Source organism: Otolemur garnettii, unplaced genomic scaffold, assembly GCF_000181295.1.
Source record: "Otolemur garnettii isolate 467f Iridium unplaced genomic scaffold, OtoGar3 scaffold00038, whole genome shotgun sequence".
Classification (NCBI taxonomy): domain Eukaryota; kingdom Metazoa; phylum Chordata; class Mammalia; order Primates; family Galagidae; genus Otolemur; species Otolemur garnettii.
The window spans coordinates 6736617-6755361 of record NW_003852433.1 but is presented as its reverse complement, the minus strand read 5'-3'; the positions used below and the strand labels follow the sequence as shown (position 1 = coordinate 6755361).

General features: G+C 46.2%; 1 protein-coding gene across 2 annotated transcripts in view; it reads right to left on the bottom strand.

Moving 5' to 3' along the window:
• ACACB (acetyl-CoA carboxylase beta) overlaps positions 1–18745 on the bottom strand; it is a 134248-nt gene that overhangs the window by 27022 nt on the left and 88481 nt on the right. For both annotated transcript variants that reach the window (XM_012805246.2, XM_012805247.2), the window contains 12 exons: positions 17851–17951; positions 15858–15946; positions 15624–15748; positions 11910–12023; positions 11705–11818; positions 11051–11140; positions 9210–9328; positions 6797–6934; positions 5657–5756; positions 5455–5562; positions 1275–1331; positions 1004–1045 (listed from right to left, as the gene is read on the bottom strand). In XM_012805246.2, the coding sequence (XP_012660700.1) occupies positions 1004–1045; positions 1275–1331; positions 5455–5562; positions 5657–5756; positions 6797–6934; positions 9210–9328; positions 11051–11140; positions 11705–11818; positions 11910–12023; positions 15624–15748; positions 15858–15946; positions 17851–17951 (1197 nt within the window). The remainder of the gene's footprint in view (positions 1–1003; positions 1046–1274; positions 1332–5454; positions 5563–5656; positions 5757–6796; positions 6935–9209; positions 9329–11050; positions 11141–11704; positions 11819–11909; positions 12024–15623; positions 15749–15857; positions 15947–17850; positions 17952–18745) is intronic.

Below are 18745 nucleotides of genomic sequence, written 5' to 3'. Positions count from 1 at the left end.
TGGTAGAAATTGGTCTCCCAAAAGAAAGTGACTGACAGTGCTCAAGACCAAACTAAAAAAAAAAAAAAAATCTAAAAGAAGTATAGGTCTCAGCTGGGACTTAGCTGGAAAAGCAAGTCTTTGGACACATTAAAATACAAAATGCTGAACTTGGCTGGCACAGTGGCTCACACCTGCAATCCTAGCACTCTAGGAGGCTGAGGCAGGAGGCTTGAGCTCAGGAATTCAAGACCAGTCTGAACAAGAGCGAGACCTCATCTCTACTAAAAATGGAAAAACTAGCTGGGCATCATGAGGGGCAGCTGTAACCCCAGCTTCTTGGGAGGCTGAGGCAAGAGGATTTCCTGAGCCCAAGAGTTTGAGGTTGCTGTAAGCTATGATGCCAGGGCACTCTACCCAAGGGTGACTGAGTGAGACTCTGTCTCAAAAAGAAAAAAAAAATGCTGAATTTGGTTGGGTCTTTAATCTATGCTGGGAACAAACCTACTATTCTAGAACAGGGATTCACAAACTTCCTTAAAAGGCCAGACAGTAAAGGTCCCACAGGCTCCGTCACAGCCACTCAAGTCTGCTACTGCAGAGTGAAAGCCACAGTAAGCAATCTGGAATCCAACAGGGTGGCTGTGTTCAATATAACTTAGTTCATAAAAACAGGTAAAACAGGTAGCTGGTATGCAAGTCATATTTTACCAACCACTATTCCAGAAGAGCATAAGAAAAAGAGATTTGTGAAACAGTCTTACTGAGTACACCAGCAAGTACTAAAATTATCCAAAATGAGACAGAAATATGTAGGGAGGCAAAAAGGGCAAAATTCTCCAGATCAGAGCTCTACACAGAAAACAGGGCTCTGATTAGAAACACAATCCAGAGGAAGAATGGAGTCTACAAAAAAGCTGCCACAGTTTAGACTATGGGAATGCCGTAAGGACTGGGCGCTACATTCTTCACCAATATCAAAGATGCCGGGGAGAGAGAACAATGTCATCGCCTTTAGCCATACCTCATCTCTTGCTCTGAATGTGAAAAACTTGGGAAATTCTTTCTGTGAAAAGAAATCCGTAAAAAGAATTAAATCAAGCAAGACTCATTGAGAGATTTGTACACTTATTTGTGATTATAAATGAGGACCCAGTCTGCTTCCAGAATGAATCATTTGGAAAGCCTGCTCTTGATCTCTTCCACCCCAATCTACAGAATAAACATCAAACGAATAGAATTGAGGTCTGGAGAATGGAAAAGACGGAGACAGGTGAACTGAGAACTGGACTGACCTCCTGGGCAATCAGGAATGTGATCCTTCGGAGTCCATAATCCACAAGAATATTTTTCTGCATTAAAAACCAAAGACACAATGGAATATTATTTGGCCATAAAAAGACCTGAGGTTCATCCATGTCACTACAAACACGATGCTGGGTGGTTTGTTGTGAGCTATGATGATGCCACTGCACTCTAGCCAGGGTGACAGTGAGATTTACTGAGTACACCAAAAGTACCAAAATTATCCAAAATGAGACAGAAACACATAGGGAGGCACAAGGGGCAAAATTCTCCAGATCTGACACAGGGCTCTGATTCAAAGAATGGAGTCTATGTAAAAGCTGTCACATTTTAGATTATGGGGATGCCGTAACCATGAATAAATAAACTAATTAATAATAAATTAAAATAAAATTGATTCCAGTCATGGTTGTGTAACTCTGTGAATATACTAAAAATGCATGAAATTGCATGCTTTTCTGAGACTGTCACCTGGGCTAGAGTGCCATGGGCTCAGTCAAGTTGTCCAGCTCACAACTTCAGATTCCTGGGCTCCAGCAATCCTCCTGCCTTGGCTTCCCAAGTAGCTGGGATTATAGGTGCTCACCAAGACACATGGCTACATTTTCTATTTTTAGTAGAGTTGGGATCTTGCTCTTGCTTAGACTGGTCTCAAACTCCTGACCTCAAGTGATCATACCCCCTCAGCCTCCCAGAGTTCTAGGATTACAGATGTGAGCCACTGGCTTAAATTGCACACTTTAAATGGGTTAACTGTGTGTATGTGAACTATTTCTCAATAAAGCTGTTATTAAACAATGACAATCCAAACACTATGTTGTATACCACAGATACTTTTACTAGTCAATTATACTCAATAAAGCTGGAGGGAGAAAAAAAAAGACAAGTTGAATGAAAAAGCCCAGCATGAAAGAGTGCAAACTGATTCCATTAATAGAGAACAGACAACGCTAACCTATACTGTTAGAAGTCAGAATCCAGGCAGTTGTTTCTGGAGGGAAGCAATGAACAGAAGGAGGCACAAGGTGGCTTCTGGGGGCCTGGGGGGGTCAGTTTCCTAATCTGAACAGCTGGTAGTTGGGGGTTCACACACACACACACACACACACAAAGCTATTATGTAATTTGTCAACATGATAAGGAAAATCATTAGGGGAAATGAATAACCCTAGTCTGTTTCAGAAAGAGATAAATACACGTACACAAAAGAACATTTTTGTGGGGTGTGATTGAGAGAGAATGGACAAACTACTAAATGAACTGGGTTCCAATGTGGGAAAATTAGCCTGATTACTGATTCCAAATTAAGGATGTGTGTGTGTGTGTGTGTGTGTGAGTTGTATCTGTGAGTGCACGTATGTACGAATGTCTACATAATATATGCTTAATATTTAAAAATTTAAAATAACATAGAATATATATAATATGAAAAGTCTTTCCTTTCCCCCAACCGCAATAAACCCTCCTAGTCTCCTGTCTGCAGTAACCTATTAGCTGAGGGTTCACCTTGCAAGGCTTCAGTTACCTACAGTCAATTGAGGTCCAAAACTACTACATGGAAAATTCCAGAAATCAACCATTCTCAGGTTTTGAACTGTGTGCCCTTGTGAATAGCATGATAGAATTGTGTGCTGCTCTGCTTGGACACGAATCTCTACTCAGCCTATCTACACCCATAGTCACTTATTTACCATCTCAGTTATCCGACTAGAAAACAGTGTAGAGAGGAGTCAGTACTCCCCGCAGTCCGGGGCATCCACTGGGGTCTTGGAACACATCCCCAGGGATGAGAGGGGATTAGTATTTATTTATACGTGGATCATTACAGAAGTTTTGAAATCCATAACAATCAGGAAATGTAAAATCAGTGCAGATGGAAATAAAAGGAGCCCTCCCGGCAACACGGACAAGCTGAGCAAGCTGAAACTCACACGGGGGAGGCAGAAAGGACGCTGCCAACTGTCTTGGGAGTGAAGTAACAGACCCTAACACAGTCTGTCTCAAAATTTTCATAGTGACCCACCTACACAGGGATACAAACACTTAATCTCTTTTATCTCGTGGATGTCCTCCCTGGTCAGTATTTACAGAGGCCTGTTTTGTTCCCTTTTATAGCTATGTGGCACTCCTTGACACAGCCGTCCACGCCACAGAACTCCTCACTGCCCACATGTTCCCGAGGTGAGTCTGACACGTCTCCCCACTTCCCTCTCTAGGCGAGAACCACCAAGTACCTTGCGCTTCACGTGACTTGGTTAGGAAGATAGACAGATGCCCACCCAGCTGAGAGGTCACCCTATCTATGCACTGGGATGTTGAACTGAAAATCCAGGAACGACATCAGCTACGTTAAGAAGAAGCAGGCTGCTTGGAAACACGCCACCATGGTCATAGCGGCTGCCTCAGAGGACGGGGCTGTAGGTTTTCCTGTTAAACCTACTTTTGGGATTTCTCTGCACCTTACAAACATTTTCTACAGCGAACATTGATACATTGTGGGGGTCATTAGCTAAAAGCTAAATATAGGGTGTCCCAAAGGTTGCCAAACATAGGAAAATTTAACAAACTCGTGTTTTATATTATTGTATATTTATATACCAACACAGAGAAATATTTTGTAAAATTTTATAATAAAAATTATATAAATAAAGTACATTTAGCTGCAATATCCCATTTTATCTTTTTTTTTTCAGACAGTCTCATTCTGTCACTCTGGGTATAATACCATGGCATCACAGCTCACCACATCCTTAAATTCTTAGACTTAAGAAATCCTTCTGCTTTAGTCTCCTGAGTAGCTGGGACTACAGGCACCCACCATGACACCTGGCTAGTTTTCCTATTTTTAGTAGAAACAAGGTCTCACTCTTGCTCAGGCTGGTCTCAAACTTCTGAGCTCAAGCTCTCTACCTGCCTCAGCCTTCCAGAGTGCTAGGATTATAGGTGTGAGCCACTGCACATCACACCATTTTCCTTATATATATGGTAACTTTTGGGATACCCTTTATGTAAGTAAAAATAACATCCCTGAGCTTTGATGGGGTTATCCATAATTTAGCCTCATTCACCCAGCACCCAGCATCTCCTATCCATGGATCACCGGGCGACTTCCTCTGAGGGACCTCAGGGCAGACGGAGGAAGTGTCCCTCCAACCAAGATAATATGGAGAATAAAAGACATATAGAGATTAACAGACTAAAAAGCAGCAACTGAAAATTCCCAAGTGTTCTTATGAGACCAAGTCAGGAGGGTAAAGAAATAATAGCCAAAAAGCATGCTAGGCATATTTGATTATTTTATAAACTAAGAATCTCAGATCCCATTTCACAGATGGCAGAAATGAGGATCAGAAAGGTAAAGTTGGGCAGCGCCTGTGGCTCAGTGAGTAGGGAGCCAGCCCCATATACCAAGGGTGGCAGGTTCAAACCTGGCCCCGGCCAAACTGCAACAAAAAATAGCCAGGCGTTGTGGCAGGTGCCTGTAGTCCCAGCTACTTGGGAAGCTGAGGCAAGAGAATTGCCTAAGCCCAAGAGCTGGAGGTTGCTGTGAGCTGTGACGCCATAGCACTCTACTGAGGGCAACAAAGTGAAACTCAGTCTCAAAACAAAAAAAAAAAGAAAGAAAAAGAAAGGTAAAGTTACCCACTCTGGGTCACATAGGTGATGAAGTCAGCATCCACGCTGACTAGGCAGGTGTGACTTCATCACCTGTGTGTTGCCACAATCAACATTCTCTGCAATGCAGCTCCACATCTGTTTGGAGCTGAAGCCCTTGGATGTAGGTAACAGCTGTCCCTACCAGCAGGGTGAGAATACACCCTGGCGATGGCCACACAAGCTGACAAAGCAACCTGCAGTTATTTGCCCAGTCAATGCAATTGGCCATTCTTTAAATCGTAAGTTTTAGGGATATTCCATTAACAAATTCCCTTAAAACCCCAAACTATTTATTGAGTATGTCCTCTGTGCTCATGACAGGCTAAGGGGTGTATGTTTTGTTATTTAACCATTGCAACACTCCAGGGGAGAGAAATGCCATCCCCACCTGTTCAGCCACCTGTGCCCAAGGTCACCCATTGCAAGGAAGAGCAGAGCTAGGCTAGGAATGCCTCCCCTGTGCCGCTCAGGTGCATGGACTGCCTCTCAGGATCAGAGGCACACCCAGGGTACCTTGGACTGCACGAAAGTCCGTAAGGTCTGCACCAGCGCCTCGTCCTCCAGGCGGTCTGCACACTGGATGGCCACATTCAGAATGTGGATGGGCTCTTCCCTGAGGCTCTGAGAGGGAACACAAGAGGGCGTGTGGGCAGGCAGAGGGGCAGGGCTGCAGCCCACCCTTTCCCCAGGTTGCTCCCTGGGCTTGGATACTCACCTTGCAGTCATCGTCGGAGTACAGGGAGGTTCGGGCCTTACTGAAGAGGGGGGTATCTTTGGGCACATTGGCAAAGCAGGAGATGACCTCATCAAAGTTCCTGGGGCACAGGCAGAGAGGGAGGGCTAAAGGGCTGCTGCCCCCTTTGAGCCAGGCAGAGGGGCGCCCCAGGCCCCACTTCTTTCTATGGGCAGAGCTCAGATGAGGTGGCTCTTTGTCTAGGTCAAAGACCCTGGTGGGGTCTTTCCCAAAAGGGAAGAATGGGCCTGTGTGATCCATGTTCAGAAATAATGCCAGCGCTTTGGGGCATCAGCTGGGCTTGGTCAGCTCTTGGCTCCCCTTTCCACTGGCTGGTTGATTCTAGAAACCTCACCTCACCTCTGAATCAAACAAGGATAATGAGTCATCACTTCATAAGGCTCTTGGGAAAATTCAACGAGATAATCTAAGCATAATGCTTGACTACAATAAAAAGTTGAGAAAAGAGCATGACAGTAACAGTCCTGATAGCCAACACTTGCTGAGCGTGTTATCTGCACATTAATTATACTTTAAACATACGACTTCACTGGCCAGCTGCAGTGGCTCATGCCTATAATCCTAGCACTCTGAGAGGCCTAGGTGGGAGGACTGCTTGAGCTCAGGAGTTTGAGACCAACCTGAGCAAGAGTGAGACCCTGTCAACAGCAAAACTAGCTGGGTGCTATGACAGGCACCTGTAGTCTCAGCTACTCGGGAGGCTGAGGCAAGATGATCACTTGAGCCTAAGAATTTGAGGTTGCTGAGAGCTATGACACCACGGTACTCTACCCAGGGCAACAAAATAAGATTGTCTTAAAAAAAATACATATATATATATGACTTCACACGCCATTACTTTTGATTTTCATGGTGCCCCTATGAAGTAGGTCCTTCTTTTATTCCCATTTTGTAGATGAGAAAACTGAGATACAGGGAGGTTAAATCATTTGCTTGGTCCCACAGTTGGGAAAGGCAGAGCCAGGACTCACTGCAGGGGCTCACACCCTTGGCTGTCGCTACTCTGTTGGTTACAAACTTGCTGTGCCGTGTTTCTGGGTCTCCCCTAACCTGTGTGTCCAGTGAATGGGGGCATCTGGGAGGCCAGGCCATGCTGGGTACCTGGTGAAGTCCTCGAATCTCTCGAAGGCCACCATGGCCCCCATGCGCTGGCAGAGTGGGGAGAAACCGCTGTCCATGAAGAGCTCCGTGCTGTGCCTCAGCAGGTCAGGGTTGGTGATGCTGATGGGCATGGCCATCCTGCAGGGGTGACCACAAGTGGGGGATGAGGCGGCTGCTTGTGACCCAACCCTGTGAGCTGCCTCTGCCCCTGAAGCTTTAACGAGCAAAGAGCCCTCCCAAAGCGAGGTTTAAAATGCTGTCATGGACGGGGACAAAGGCTGGGGCTGGAGGCTGAGGGGTCTCATCTGATCCCTCAGGACCTGATACACAGGAAGGGCTCAACAAGTGAATAAATGAATGAACGAATGAATGATGCACGTGTGCAAGCAAGTCCAGTCTCAACACAGTCCCGAGGCAAATTTCAAATGGTGAATCTGGCCACATGGAGAATAAACAGTCCCAGCATCAGTCTCTCCTGAGCAGAGACCTGGGCAGCTAATTCCTCCCCCTCCATCAAACTTGCTCTTAGGATGAGTCTAGGAAGAGTCTAGGAAGCTACTGCTGCCAGGAGCAAACCAAACTGGTCACAGGTTGTCAGAATCGGGCTCGCAGGGTTATCAGAGGGCGTGCAGGGAGGTGCGCATGGCAGGCCTGGGGCTGCTCTGGGAAAGGACACCAGCGTGTGGGGTGTCCAGTGCGCTGGACTTGGGGAGGGTTTCCACCATTCCCTAAATGGTGAGGACAGCTTGCTGCACTAAACTGTTTGTACAGACAATAGGTTGTCTTGTGTTCACGCTCGGCACCTGCTTTCTTCTGTGAGTCTGGGATTTTGAGGGTTCTTGACATCTTTTGGGTCAAATTAGGACCGTGTGCCCATACTGAATGCCACAATCAATAACCTGGATATACATGTAGCTCCTTTCTAAGAAGCAAGGCATGACCACAGCCTTTAGGAGAGCCACCTCTTCCCTAACTGGGCTGAACTTCAAGCCAATATAAACAAAAGAGAGAACTCCTCCTTAGGGGCAAACAACTGCCAAGTGTCTCACACCACACTGTCCAACTCGACCCCAAGCAGCCAACTGTCTGTCTCCCTTTCTCTCAATAGGGCAAAATGTCATGATCTTTTTTTTTTTTTTAACAAGAAGGGTAAAAATAAATGATAAGTACAGAAAGAAGGTGCCTCATAGGGAAGCTGGGTTTTTTCCTTTATCCCAAACAGAGCAGAACCTTCCTTTTTACAACACTGAAGAAGAAACATATTCTTAAAAGTCCCAAAAGACTAGAAAAATCCCTGCTTCAAGAAAGCACTTGGCTGGTCATACTAAGCCCCACCCACCCACACACAAAGAAAATAGAAAAAAGAAAGAAAGCACAAATCCTGTTGTCCATGTAGATCTGACCAACTGAACCCCCCAACCATGACGACACTGTTAAAGTCACAAGCAAGGCCTTGGGAACCCCACAAGAACCAAAATCAGAGGGAGGGAAAGCGTGAAAGTGAGTGAGTCAAACTCCAGGGAGGCAGAGCCACTTCAGTAGATGGTATGGCACTCAGCCTGCCCGAATGGGACTTTGGGTCCTGAAATAAGACAGATTAAAAAAGAGATCAGGAGCTGAAGGAGACTCAGACATACCAGATGTCCCCAAGTAAGAACATGGAGGGGCTCCACCGAGCCATGGCTTTTGGAGAGCAGAGTACAGCGGACATGGACAAGCCAGCACGCATGACTGGTCCCTGACTCGAGGGGACCCTCGAAAGCTGCAGGAGGAACTTGGAGGTCAGAGCATGACCTGGGCTCAAACTCCTACTTTGTAGGTGTGATGCTCAGCCTGTGTCAGGCGAAGGCCCCAGGGCCCTCATCTGTAAGATGGGGTTGGAAACACACTTCCGACTGACAGATGGTGAGAGCGGAATGAAACGAGTGTGGGAGCACGCAGTGGAGGCCGGCCAGCGGCCCAGACAGCAACAAAAGGATGTCATCATTGTCATGGGGTAGCTACTATTCAAACAACTTTATTCATGCAGGCACTGTCCTTATCTCCATTGCTGATCTAGGACATCACTGTCCTCAGAACTTCCTGTGGTGATAGCATGTTCTAGAACTGCAAGGTGCACCAGAGCAGCCAAGGGCCACTCACAGCTACTGAACATCTTCAGTGCAGCTGGTGCGATCAAGGACCTGAATTTTAATTTCATTTTACTTAAATAGGCACCTGTAGGCAGTAGCTATTATACTGGACAGAGCGGATGTAGAGGGTAGACTGAATCATCTCCATTTCACGAAGGAAGGAATGGTGCGGTGGGGAGGCCCCAGCATGCCCAGACATACCCCTGCTGGGTCCTTCCAGAGACACAGGGGTCAGGGAGAAAAGGAGAATGGGCTGTCCCAAGGCACATGCCACTCCGTACCGGTTTGGGTGGGAAGAGGGCAGCATGAACTGGAATTCTACCACGCACGTGCCGTCCGGGAGCTGCCGGTGCTGCAGGCTGTTTAACTCATAGGCGATGTAGCCCCTCCGCACATAAACCTGTTGAAGCAGAAGTGTGACACGATGGGTGTTCTCCCAGAGGGCCCCACAGAGCACCCCCGAAACCTGAGAAAACACAGGCTGCAAGGATACTGGAAGTCATCTCTGAAGGACCTCTAAGCCGTAGGTAAGAGCGGACTTCTCCTCATGTGCCTTTTCCCTTTGCTGACCGAGCCTGTCATCCTTTCACTGTCACAAATCATCGCTGTGAGTCCTGTGAGTCCTTCTAACCCATCACCTATCCTGGAGGTGGTCTTGGAGATGCCCGACATGTTTAGGGTAGGTAGGGACAAAACCCTACCATGCCACAAGGCTGAGCCAAAATCTTATGCTTGAAAGCTCATTTGGGGTCAGGAAGAAAAATGTTAAATCGTACTCAATAAACTTGCCAAACAAAGTGATCGGTGTATAAAAGCATCCTAGAAAAATCCTTAACAGACCTAAATACGATTTAACACTTTAAAAGGAAACTACAGAAGAAATGTATTGGTTCTCACAGTGAGAAACAAAGAGCGGGGCCTGAGAAAGATTCTGCCGGGGGTGAAACCTAATGAACAGGTCAAACCGGAGGCCCAGGAGACCCCGTGATACGCTCCACAGGTCCAAATGGCCTCCATGAAGACCCAGCCAACCTTCCAGGGCGTAACCCACAGGGTCTAAAAGGTAAGGAAGAGGAAGAGGAGGCTCAGGGCTCAGAAGGGGAAGAAAAGAAGAAATGCTGCCAGCAGCAGGAGAGAGTCGTGTTAAAAACACAAGATATCATTTCATATTTTCTTTTTTTTTTTTTTGAGACAGCCTTACTCTGTCGCTCTCAGTAGAGTGCTGTGGCATCACAGCTCACAGCAACCTCCAACTCTTGGGCTTAAGTGATTCTCTTGCCTCAGCCTCCCAAGTAGCTGGGACTACAGAGGCCCACCACAACGCCGGGCTATTTTTTGTTGCAGCTGCCACTGCTGTTTTAGCTGGCTGGGGCTGGATTCAAACCCACTGCCCTCAGTATATAGGGCTGGCACCCTGCCCACTGAGCCACAGGTGCTTCCCCATCTCATATTTTCTTAAAAATATATTAAAAACTCTAATTTCCTGAAACTAACAAAACACCTCCTGGCCCCTGAACTCAAGGAGCTGGGGGCCGGAGCAAGACTAGCTCTAATCTGGGATTTGCAGCTGGCCATGCCCTTCTCAGTCTGGCACACAACGGCAATCACCTTAAGTTGTCACTTCAGCTCCTTCTGGCTCTCGTTGTTCCAAGCAGAAAAATCTTCAAAGATATTGAACATATACGAGTGCTTTTTTTTTTTGGTAGAGATGGGCTCAGACTGGTCTCAAATTTCTGGCCTCAAGCAATCATCTTGCCTTGGCCTCCCAACATGCTAGGACTACAGTTTGGAGGAGGTACTTTGAACTTGGTTCTTGGGGGTTAGTAATTAACTGTGATCTGCTCTGTTAACCCTAATTAACAATGACTCGGGAGACAGCAGTGGTTACCAACACTGATTCTGGATAAGACAGACTGAATATTAAACCTGGTTCTGCCTGGTTCTGTGTGATCTTGGGCAAGTCACTTTGCCTCTCTGAGCTTCAATTCCTCCCTCAGTAAGACGGGGATAGGCTAGTAGAGAGAATGGTCAGATCACGACTGAAAGGCGTGTGTGGGGGGTGGCAGCAGATGCTAGCTCTGTCATGCTCAGAGCGGTCATTCTGAGCGTCTGTCCTGCTTACCTCCAAGGACGCCATGCACACGACTTTGTTAGTGTGATAGAAGAATGAAGGCAGGACATCAAAGATGGTCGTTTCCGAAAGTATTAATTTCTATGGGAGATTAAAAAGGGAAACAAGGAAAGTGAACGTGAACAAATTTTAACCACTGGCAGGGTGGGTGGAAGCAGTGGACCGGGGAGAAGCCCATCTTGTTGCTACCACTGAGAGCAGCCAGCGGCCAGCAGTGTATGGACTCCTCCCACGTCTAATCACAGAAGATGGAACTGAAGAATGCTGGGGTAGCTGACCGAGGGCAGGACTCCTGCACCTAGAAGCTTGTAAATGAGCCAGAGTCCAGGCCTGGGGGAGGGTCCTCGGGAAGATGATGTCATGATTCAGCCATGGGAAGTCTTCTAAACAGGCTCTGTCACTGCTGAATGTTTTCAGTCCCCCCTCCCAGGTGAGCCCTTGCTGCCTGTCACACCGTCCACCCTGCAGCGTGGGGCTCCACGCCCACATCTCTCTGGCAGCACTGGGCTGATAACTGTGTCTATGGCTGTACCCTGCACCAGAGTGCAAGCTCCTCAAGGGCAAAGGGACCCATTTTCCCTGAGGCCCCCACCTCGCCACTACGCATGCTCTGCAGAAGGTGGAAGGAGGGAGACACGACCTCACCTTGAGGTTCTCTGGGCAGAACTGGTGGCCGTACATGTCAATGGCAGACAGGAAGATGGACTCCACCTGGTTGTGACGCAGCTCATAGGAGGGGAGATGGGAGGCGATCAGGACCTAGAGAGGGAGGGATGGAGAGCCCAGGTGAGTCAACCTCCCAGGGGAGGGGCTGAGGGTCAGATGTGGGATGGTGCCCCTGGGGACCTACCTGTCTGGCTCGGAGGGCCACCTTGCAATGCTCGCTTTTGCTCAGCTGAGTGAGCTCATTGAGGATGGAGGTCAGCTCATCCGACAGGGAAGGGTCTGGGCCACAGAGCTCATCCTTTGGGGGACAAAACAGAATGCACTTGGCTTTTCTCCAGCCAAGAGAAACATGCCAGCACCCACCTCAGCCAGGGGTGCAGCTGCCCAGTAAGCTAGACAGTTGCCCAGCTCTCTGAACACACTCCCTCATCACTTTCTAGCTGGGCCCCACCTCATTGATTTATTCACTCATTCATCCACACCAAAACATGCCCTAAACACCTTTTAAGAAAAAAAAATACAACTAAGCCCTTGTCCACATTACTATTAGTATCCAGGGATTACAGGGAACCTACTATGCGCCAGGGAGCTAGTAAGTGGCCAGATCCTTTACATATAGCTCCCCAAATTCTCCTACCCACATGGCAAGTTAGTATCATGATCCTCATTTTACAGATAGGAACACTATGCCTTTCTCCAAGGCCACTAAGTGCCAGGAGGAGGAGCCAGATTCCAACAGAGCCCTATTCTGCCCCCCAGAAGCCTCTCACTCTTTAACCCACACATTATTGCCCAACTTAGGGAGCTTACAGATTCAGAGGAGAGGGGCCTAGACGTGAAACTTGCAGAAGAGGGAGGGACGATGTTCTTTGTGTCCATCCCTCCTTTCTGTCGGAAACCAGGGCTGTGTGCAACTGGTCTTTCCATCTCCTCTTTTATACCCTATATGCACGAGAGGTTTAGAAAAGGCTCCAAGCAGTTGCTCCCTAAACACTCGCTGAAGACAGATCAGCGAATGCTGGAAATCAGAGGTTCTGAGCAGCGTCTTCCTTACCCCTGCATCAGCCAAGACTGTTCTCTAAGAAGTCACCAGATGGTGGGGCCATGGGTCATTTTTTTCTACATGTATTTCTGCATTTTTCCTAATTATAAAGAGCCTATACTGTTTTTATAATCAGAAGTTTTATAAATGTATTAATATCTGATACACAAACATACAGGCATGTCAGGGGTAAAGAAATTTCATAGAAAATTATTCTCCATCTTCTCTCCCTCCCACATTCTGATTTGCTTTGTGTTATCAAGTGGCAGCAACATCACTCGCCACCAATTGTTCACCACGCTTGTGGCTCCACAGAGAAGATGGCACAGGTGCTGTCCAACCAGCAGCTGGTGGTTTTCTAAGAGATGAAAAACTCAAACTCAAAGGTGTGAACATTTTAAAAATCTGTCTCCTAGGCTGGATGGGGTGGCTCATGCCTGTAATCCTAGCACTCTGGGAGGCTGAGGTATGTGGATTGTTGAGCTCACGAGTTCGAGACCAGCCTGAGCAAAAAGTGAGACCCCATCTCTACTAAAAATAGAAAACGTGAGGCAAGAGGATTGCTTGAGCCCAAGAGCTTGGGGTTGCTGTGAGCTATGACACCACAGCACTCTACCCAGGTGACTCTGTCTCAAAAAATAAATAAATAAATAAATAAAGTAAAAATAAAATAAAATTTGTGTACTACCTTTTATATGTAACATTTTTTTCTTGTTGACTTGTGTGAAACTGTTTCATCTCATGTTTTAGTTGACAGTATCATGTTTTGTCACCAACAGAGTCCTACAACCACTGAACTGATGTTCATAAACTAGGTCCCCTTAAAAGACTAAAAAGTCCATTTCAAAGTAATCATTCAATTTGAAAGTCTTTGATGAGAACCTCCTGGGTCCCAATTACCATTAGGTGCAAAGAACTTGCAATTTTTCGAACAAATGGAACCAAAAAAACCCCAGAAGAATAATAAAACTCACATAACTAATATAAAATAATGAAACCCCCAAACTATAACTGATTCAACATTTTTAGCCTCCTCCAGCAAGAAGCCTCAAGCAAATAACCTAATTTCCTGAGCTGGGGGCCACCCATCTTCCCCAGGCTGTCCTCTGGTGGACACGATTTTTAGTGACTTCATGTCCAGAGGAGAGTCAATATGTACACAAGATATAAACAGCAGAATAATCTACAGACCCGACCCCAGGCCTCTGGATGGCGAGCTGACTGTACCAGATGACAGGTGCATCTTGCTTGGCCAACACTCAAACTCCAAAAAACTCCATCCAAAGCAAGTATTTTGTAAAGGGTTATATTATTTTAGCAATAGAATTCCCCTAAAGAGTAGCTATCTCCTTGGGTATAAGTTCCCAGTCCGGATTATACTCTACAATCACTTGGGGAGCCCTCCCCTCAAAATTAATTTTGAAAAATTTCAAAACTGCAGAAGAATAGCAGGTCAATATGTTAAAACTCCTCTATTACTCATCTAGAATCTAGCTTCACTCATTGTTAAACTTTCCTCACATGACCACATTTGACTTTTCTCTAATAAGCACACGTGAGCATGCACGCATACACACACACACACACATACGCTTTCTTTTTTGAAAATCAGTTGCAGATACCATGACCCTTTATACCATTTTAGTATGTACCTCCTTAAGAAAAAAGATATTCTCCTACCTCTCCTACCATTAAACACCAAAAATATTGAACATTAAACCAATAATATAATCTAACATACAGTTTACATTTAAGTTTCCCAAAGTTTCCCACTGGGAAAGCACTAATACCTGGACCCCACCTCCAGAAACTCTGATTTAATTTCCTGGATATCTGCATATTTTATGAGTCCTCCCAGCCCCATCTTCTACATAATTCTCATATGCAGCCAGAATTAAAAGCTGCTGCATGAGATTTTTAAGTAATTCTTTATAAAAATATCAGTATTTATGAATACATCTTAATAAAGTATCAACTATCCTATAAGCCCATGGTCCAAATTCAGCTGACTGGTTTTTGTAAATAAAGTTTTATTAACACACAGCCATGCTCATTCATTTACATATTGTCTATAGCTGTTTTCAGGCTATTAAGAGCAGAGCTTATAGAGGCAGAGCAGTTGCAACAGGGGCTGGAGAGCCATAAGCCTAAAATACTTAACAAGCTGGGGCCCTTTTTAGAAAAAAATTCCCCAATCCCTTTTTGGTATGAGCCAAGGCCAGGTCTGTCCTACTCTCCTGATTCTACATGTTCCAAGTCAGTCATCAGGGATGTATTACAGAGAAAAACCTTTAGTTATAAAAGACTGCTAATTATCATCTAGTAGAAGGGGAAATAAGAACAAAAACACCATACTTCTTCAAAAAGTCGAAATGAAAGACGTACCACAAGACTCAGAATCCAGGATCCCTTAATAGCTCATAACTGAGGCCAACTGTGGGTTCAAATCCCAGCTCTGCACTTGCAAGCTGGGTGCTCTTGAGCAAGTGGTCTCACCTCTCTGTGCTCGGCTAATGGGAGGTGAGGGCAGTACCCACCTTCTAGGGTTGCTGTGACCTGATACTTATTTGTAAATTCCTTCAAGCGTGCCTGGCACAAAATAGGTGCTGTGTAAGTGTTAAGCATGGTCTCCCCAGGAGCCAGCAAATCCCACCCACGGCCTGATTCTGCAAACAAAGTTTAACTGGAGTAGAGCCAGGCCAATTCAATTAAACTACAGTGGCAGTGTCGACTACTCAGGCCAGAGACCACACCAACCTGAAAAGTCTAAAATATTTACCTTCTGACTCTTTTTAGAAAAAGGTCTGTGGAGTCCTGACCCACCCCAGCTGGGGCAGAGGGAACCCTCCTGCTTACGATCAACATGATCACCAGCTGGTTCTTCTTGGCCACCTGTGCGTGGGAGAAGATGCAGTCCAGCACCTGGGACATGTCTGGCTTGAACTTCTCCCTGAGGTTGATCACACACTTGTCGTAGTGGGCTGCAGAGGAGACAAACGACCACGCAGGAGTAAGGCTCAGGCTTCTCCCCACTCCCCCGCCCAGTGGCTTGTCACCAGTGCCTCCGAGGGCAATGGTAGCATCTCTTGCCTTGTTGGAAATGGTGCTCGACATGCAAGTATCTTCTAAGGAGATCCAACACCACCGTTTTCATGTAGCCGCGGGTCCCACTGCGGTATCTAGGGAGGAAGAAACGGCTGCGCTTAATGCTCAAAGCCCCCTCCTCCAGCACTTGAGTATCTTCAGTTTTTTTTTTTTTTTTTTTTTTTTTGCAGTTTTAGCCGGGCCCAGGCTTGAACCCACCGCTCTCGGCATATGGGGCCAGCACCCTACTCCTTGAGCCACAGGTGCCGCCCTTCAGCACTTTTATGAATGCAAAGAAGAAAAAACAGTAATAAAGTATCTGGGGAGGCTGAGATAGGAGGCTCATTTGTGCCCAGGAGTTAAGTTCAGACAACAACATAGTGAGACCCTATCACTACAAACAATTACTTCAAAAAATTAATCGAAATATATTTTTAAATAATAGTAATAATTTTGTTGTTGTTGTAGTTTTTGGTCAGGGCCGGGTTTGAACCCGCCACCTCCAGTATATGGAGCCGGCACCCGACTCCTTGAGCCACAGGCGCCGCCCAATAATAATTTTTTAAAGTATCTAGAGATTATGCACACTAATCCTCAGTCCTACAGGGATTTTTGCTCTCATTCTGCAGGCCAAAGAGAGTAGTGACTTGCCCAAGGTCCCACAGCCAGCTGGAGTAGAACCCCGAGCTTTGGGAGGACAGGCCCCAGAGTGAAGGGAACAAATTGAACAGTTGAAATACTGAATCGGGGCAGGCGACTGTAGCAGGCTTTAACCATGAAAAGCAAAAATTCCAATTAGCCACCCAATGGAGAAAGAGGGTTTTAAAAATACAAAGTGGAAAGACATTTACCCACAGATCCCCGTATAAATTTCGCTTCTCTTCTGAAACAAAATTTTAACCTGGATGTTCCCCTAAACGTTTCCTCTTCTGAAATATTTCTGAACGCAGAGAATGGAGTTTCTTAGGAAATGCAACCCTGTGTTTTAGGGAAGTAGAAACCAGCCTAACCCCAGCATCTCCAAATGAGAACAAAAGGCCACAAGAACCTAAAACGGTCAGGGATGCAAGTGTGATTTTAAGACACACACCCCCCCTCCCGACACAGGACAGAGTTTGGACGTTTACGTTCAGCACAAAAAAATCTGCTAGGAAATTTGATTCATGTATTATTTGTTCATTTCTCCTAGGTGTTCCACTGAAGCTTAACAGATGAGTTTAAGGTTAGGAGTTGACGTGTTTTAGAGGAAAGCCTCCCCTTGCAACCCTGACTGCAGAACTTTCACTCGGTGGGAAATCCACACTGAACTCTCCCTTCTCAGCTTTAAGCCTGTGGTGTCAACCTGAGTCCCCTGCTAGCTGGAGACTCTTCGACAAGCACAGCAGTCTTTCACAGTCTCACATTCTTTATACCTGCCATAGTTTCTGGCACATGGAAAATGTGCTGAACTGATTGGTTCAAACCTGGGAATACTTACTCTGTCTTTAAAAGCAAAGCTTTCTTGCTAGGTGGATTTTTCACAGCAAAGGGTAAAAATTCTTTTTTTTTTTTTTTTTATCATCAGAACAGTTCTGTGATAGAACACCCTTGTCCAATAACTTCTCAAAAATATTCATCACTTTTCCTTTGCAAGGGTCCTCAAAACCACAATAACAATTTGTGTGGTCTTTCATCACACACACGAAACCATGTCAGCCCATTGTCTCAGAATCCAAGCTACCACCAAGTATCAGCTATATGTCAGCCCTTTATAAAAACCAATCTATTTATAATTCCAAATGACTTAACTTGTAAAGTGTTTTTATTCGCATTTTATCACCTGGCAAACTGATATTCATGGAAGTGCCTTGTTCAGGTTCCTGCTGTTAGGAATGGCACTGCCAGGACTGTAATGCACTTTCTCTCACTCTGAGCCTGTCCTTCCCAGAGCACCTCCCTGGTACAATACGTGTGACAAGTCAGTGTGATGACCTCGCCCCACAGAGGGCCCTGGAGTCACCTCTGCACCAACTGTACGATGCTCTGCGTGTTCATGAAGAAGACCTCTCGGTCAGCCTTCCGCTGCAGGGTGGCCGCGTGACAGTCCAGGATGGTGGCTATCTGGGTGAGAAAACAAAGGTCTCACTGTTGACAACTGGGTGATCTGGAGGCCCCACCACAGGCACTCAAGGAGGTTCAGAGACCAAAAATTCGAGCCCCAAAGCTCTCTGGCTACCCCCAAACAGCACTGTTCACCCTCCTCGATGTATTGCTTGAGGAATTCAAGGACCAAGAAAGACAACAATCACATAAAGAGGTGCACACATGGTCACTGTCCCCCTCCACAGATGTGAACAGTAGCAGGAAAGAGAAGCCGGAGCGTGCAATCCTAGCAAAAATGAGGGGGCTTACTCTATAATCAGATTTAATGTTCTTGATGTATCGCTTTTGGCATCAGAAACATTTTTAAAGAAAAAAGCCTCACATCAGTGACAAATTCCTGAAGCCAAACATGTCCCTTCCCAATCAGGGTTCACTGGAGCAGCGATTTTCAACCCATATGCCTCGGCACCCTGCTGTGTTGTGAGAGGATCTTAGGTGTGCCGAGAAAACTTTTAAAGATCATTAATTATTTTTGAAAGATCTGAAGTACAGTAATGTATCTTTTTTTACTCTTTTTTTCCCAAGCAACATAATTTAAATGTGCCGTGGAAGATTAACTATAGGTTCAAGTGTGCCAGGCAATATAAAGGTTGATGTGGCTTGGCGCCTGTGGCTCAAGCGGCTAAGGCGCCAACCGCATCACCTAGGGTGGCGGGTTCGAATCCCCAGCCCGGGCCCGCCAAACAACAATGATGGCTGCAACCAAAAAAAAAAATGGCCGGGCGTTGTGGTGGGCACCTGTGGTCCCAGCT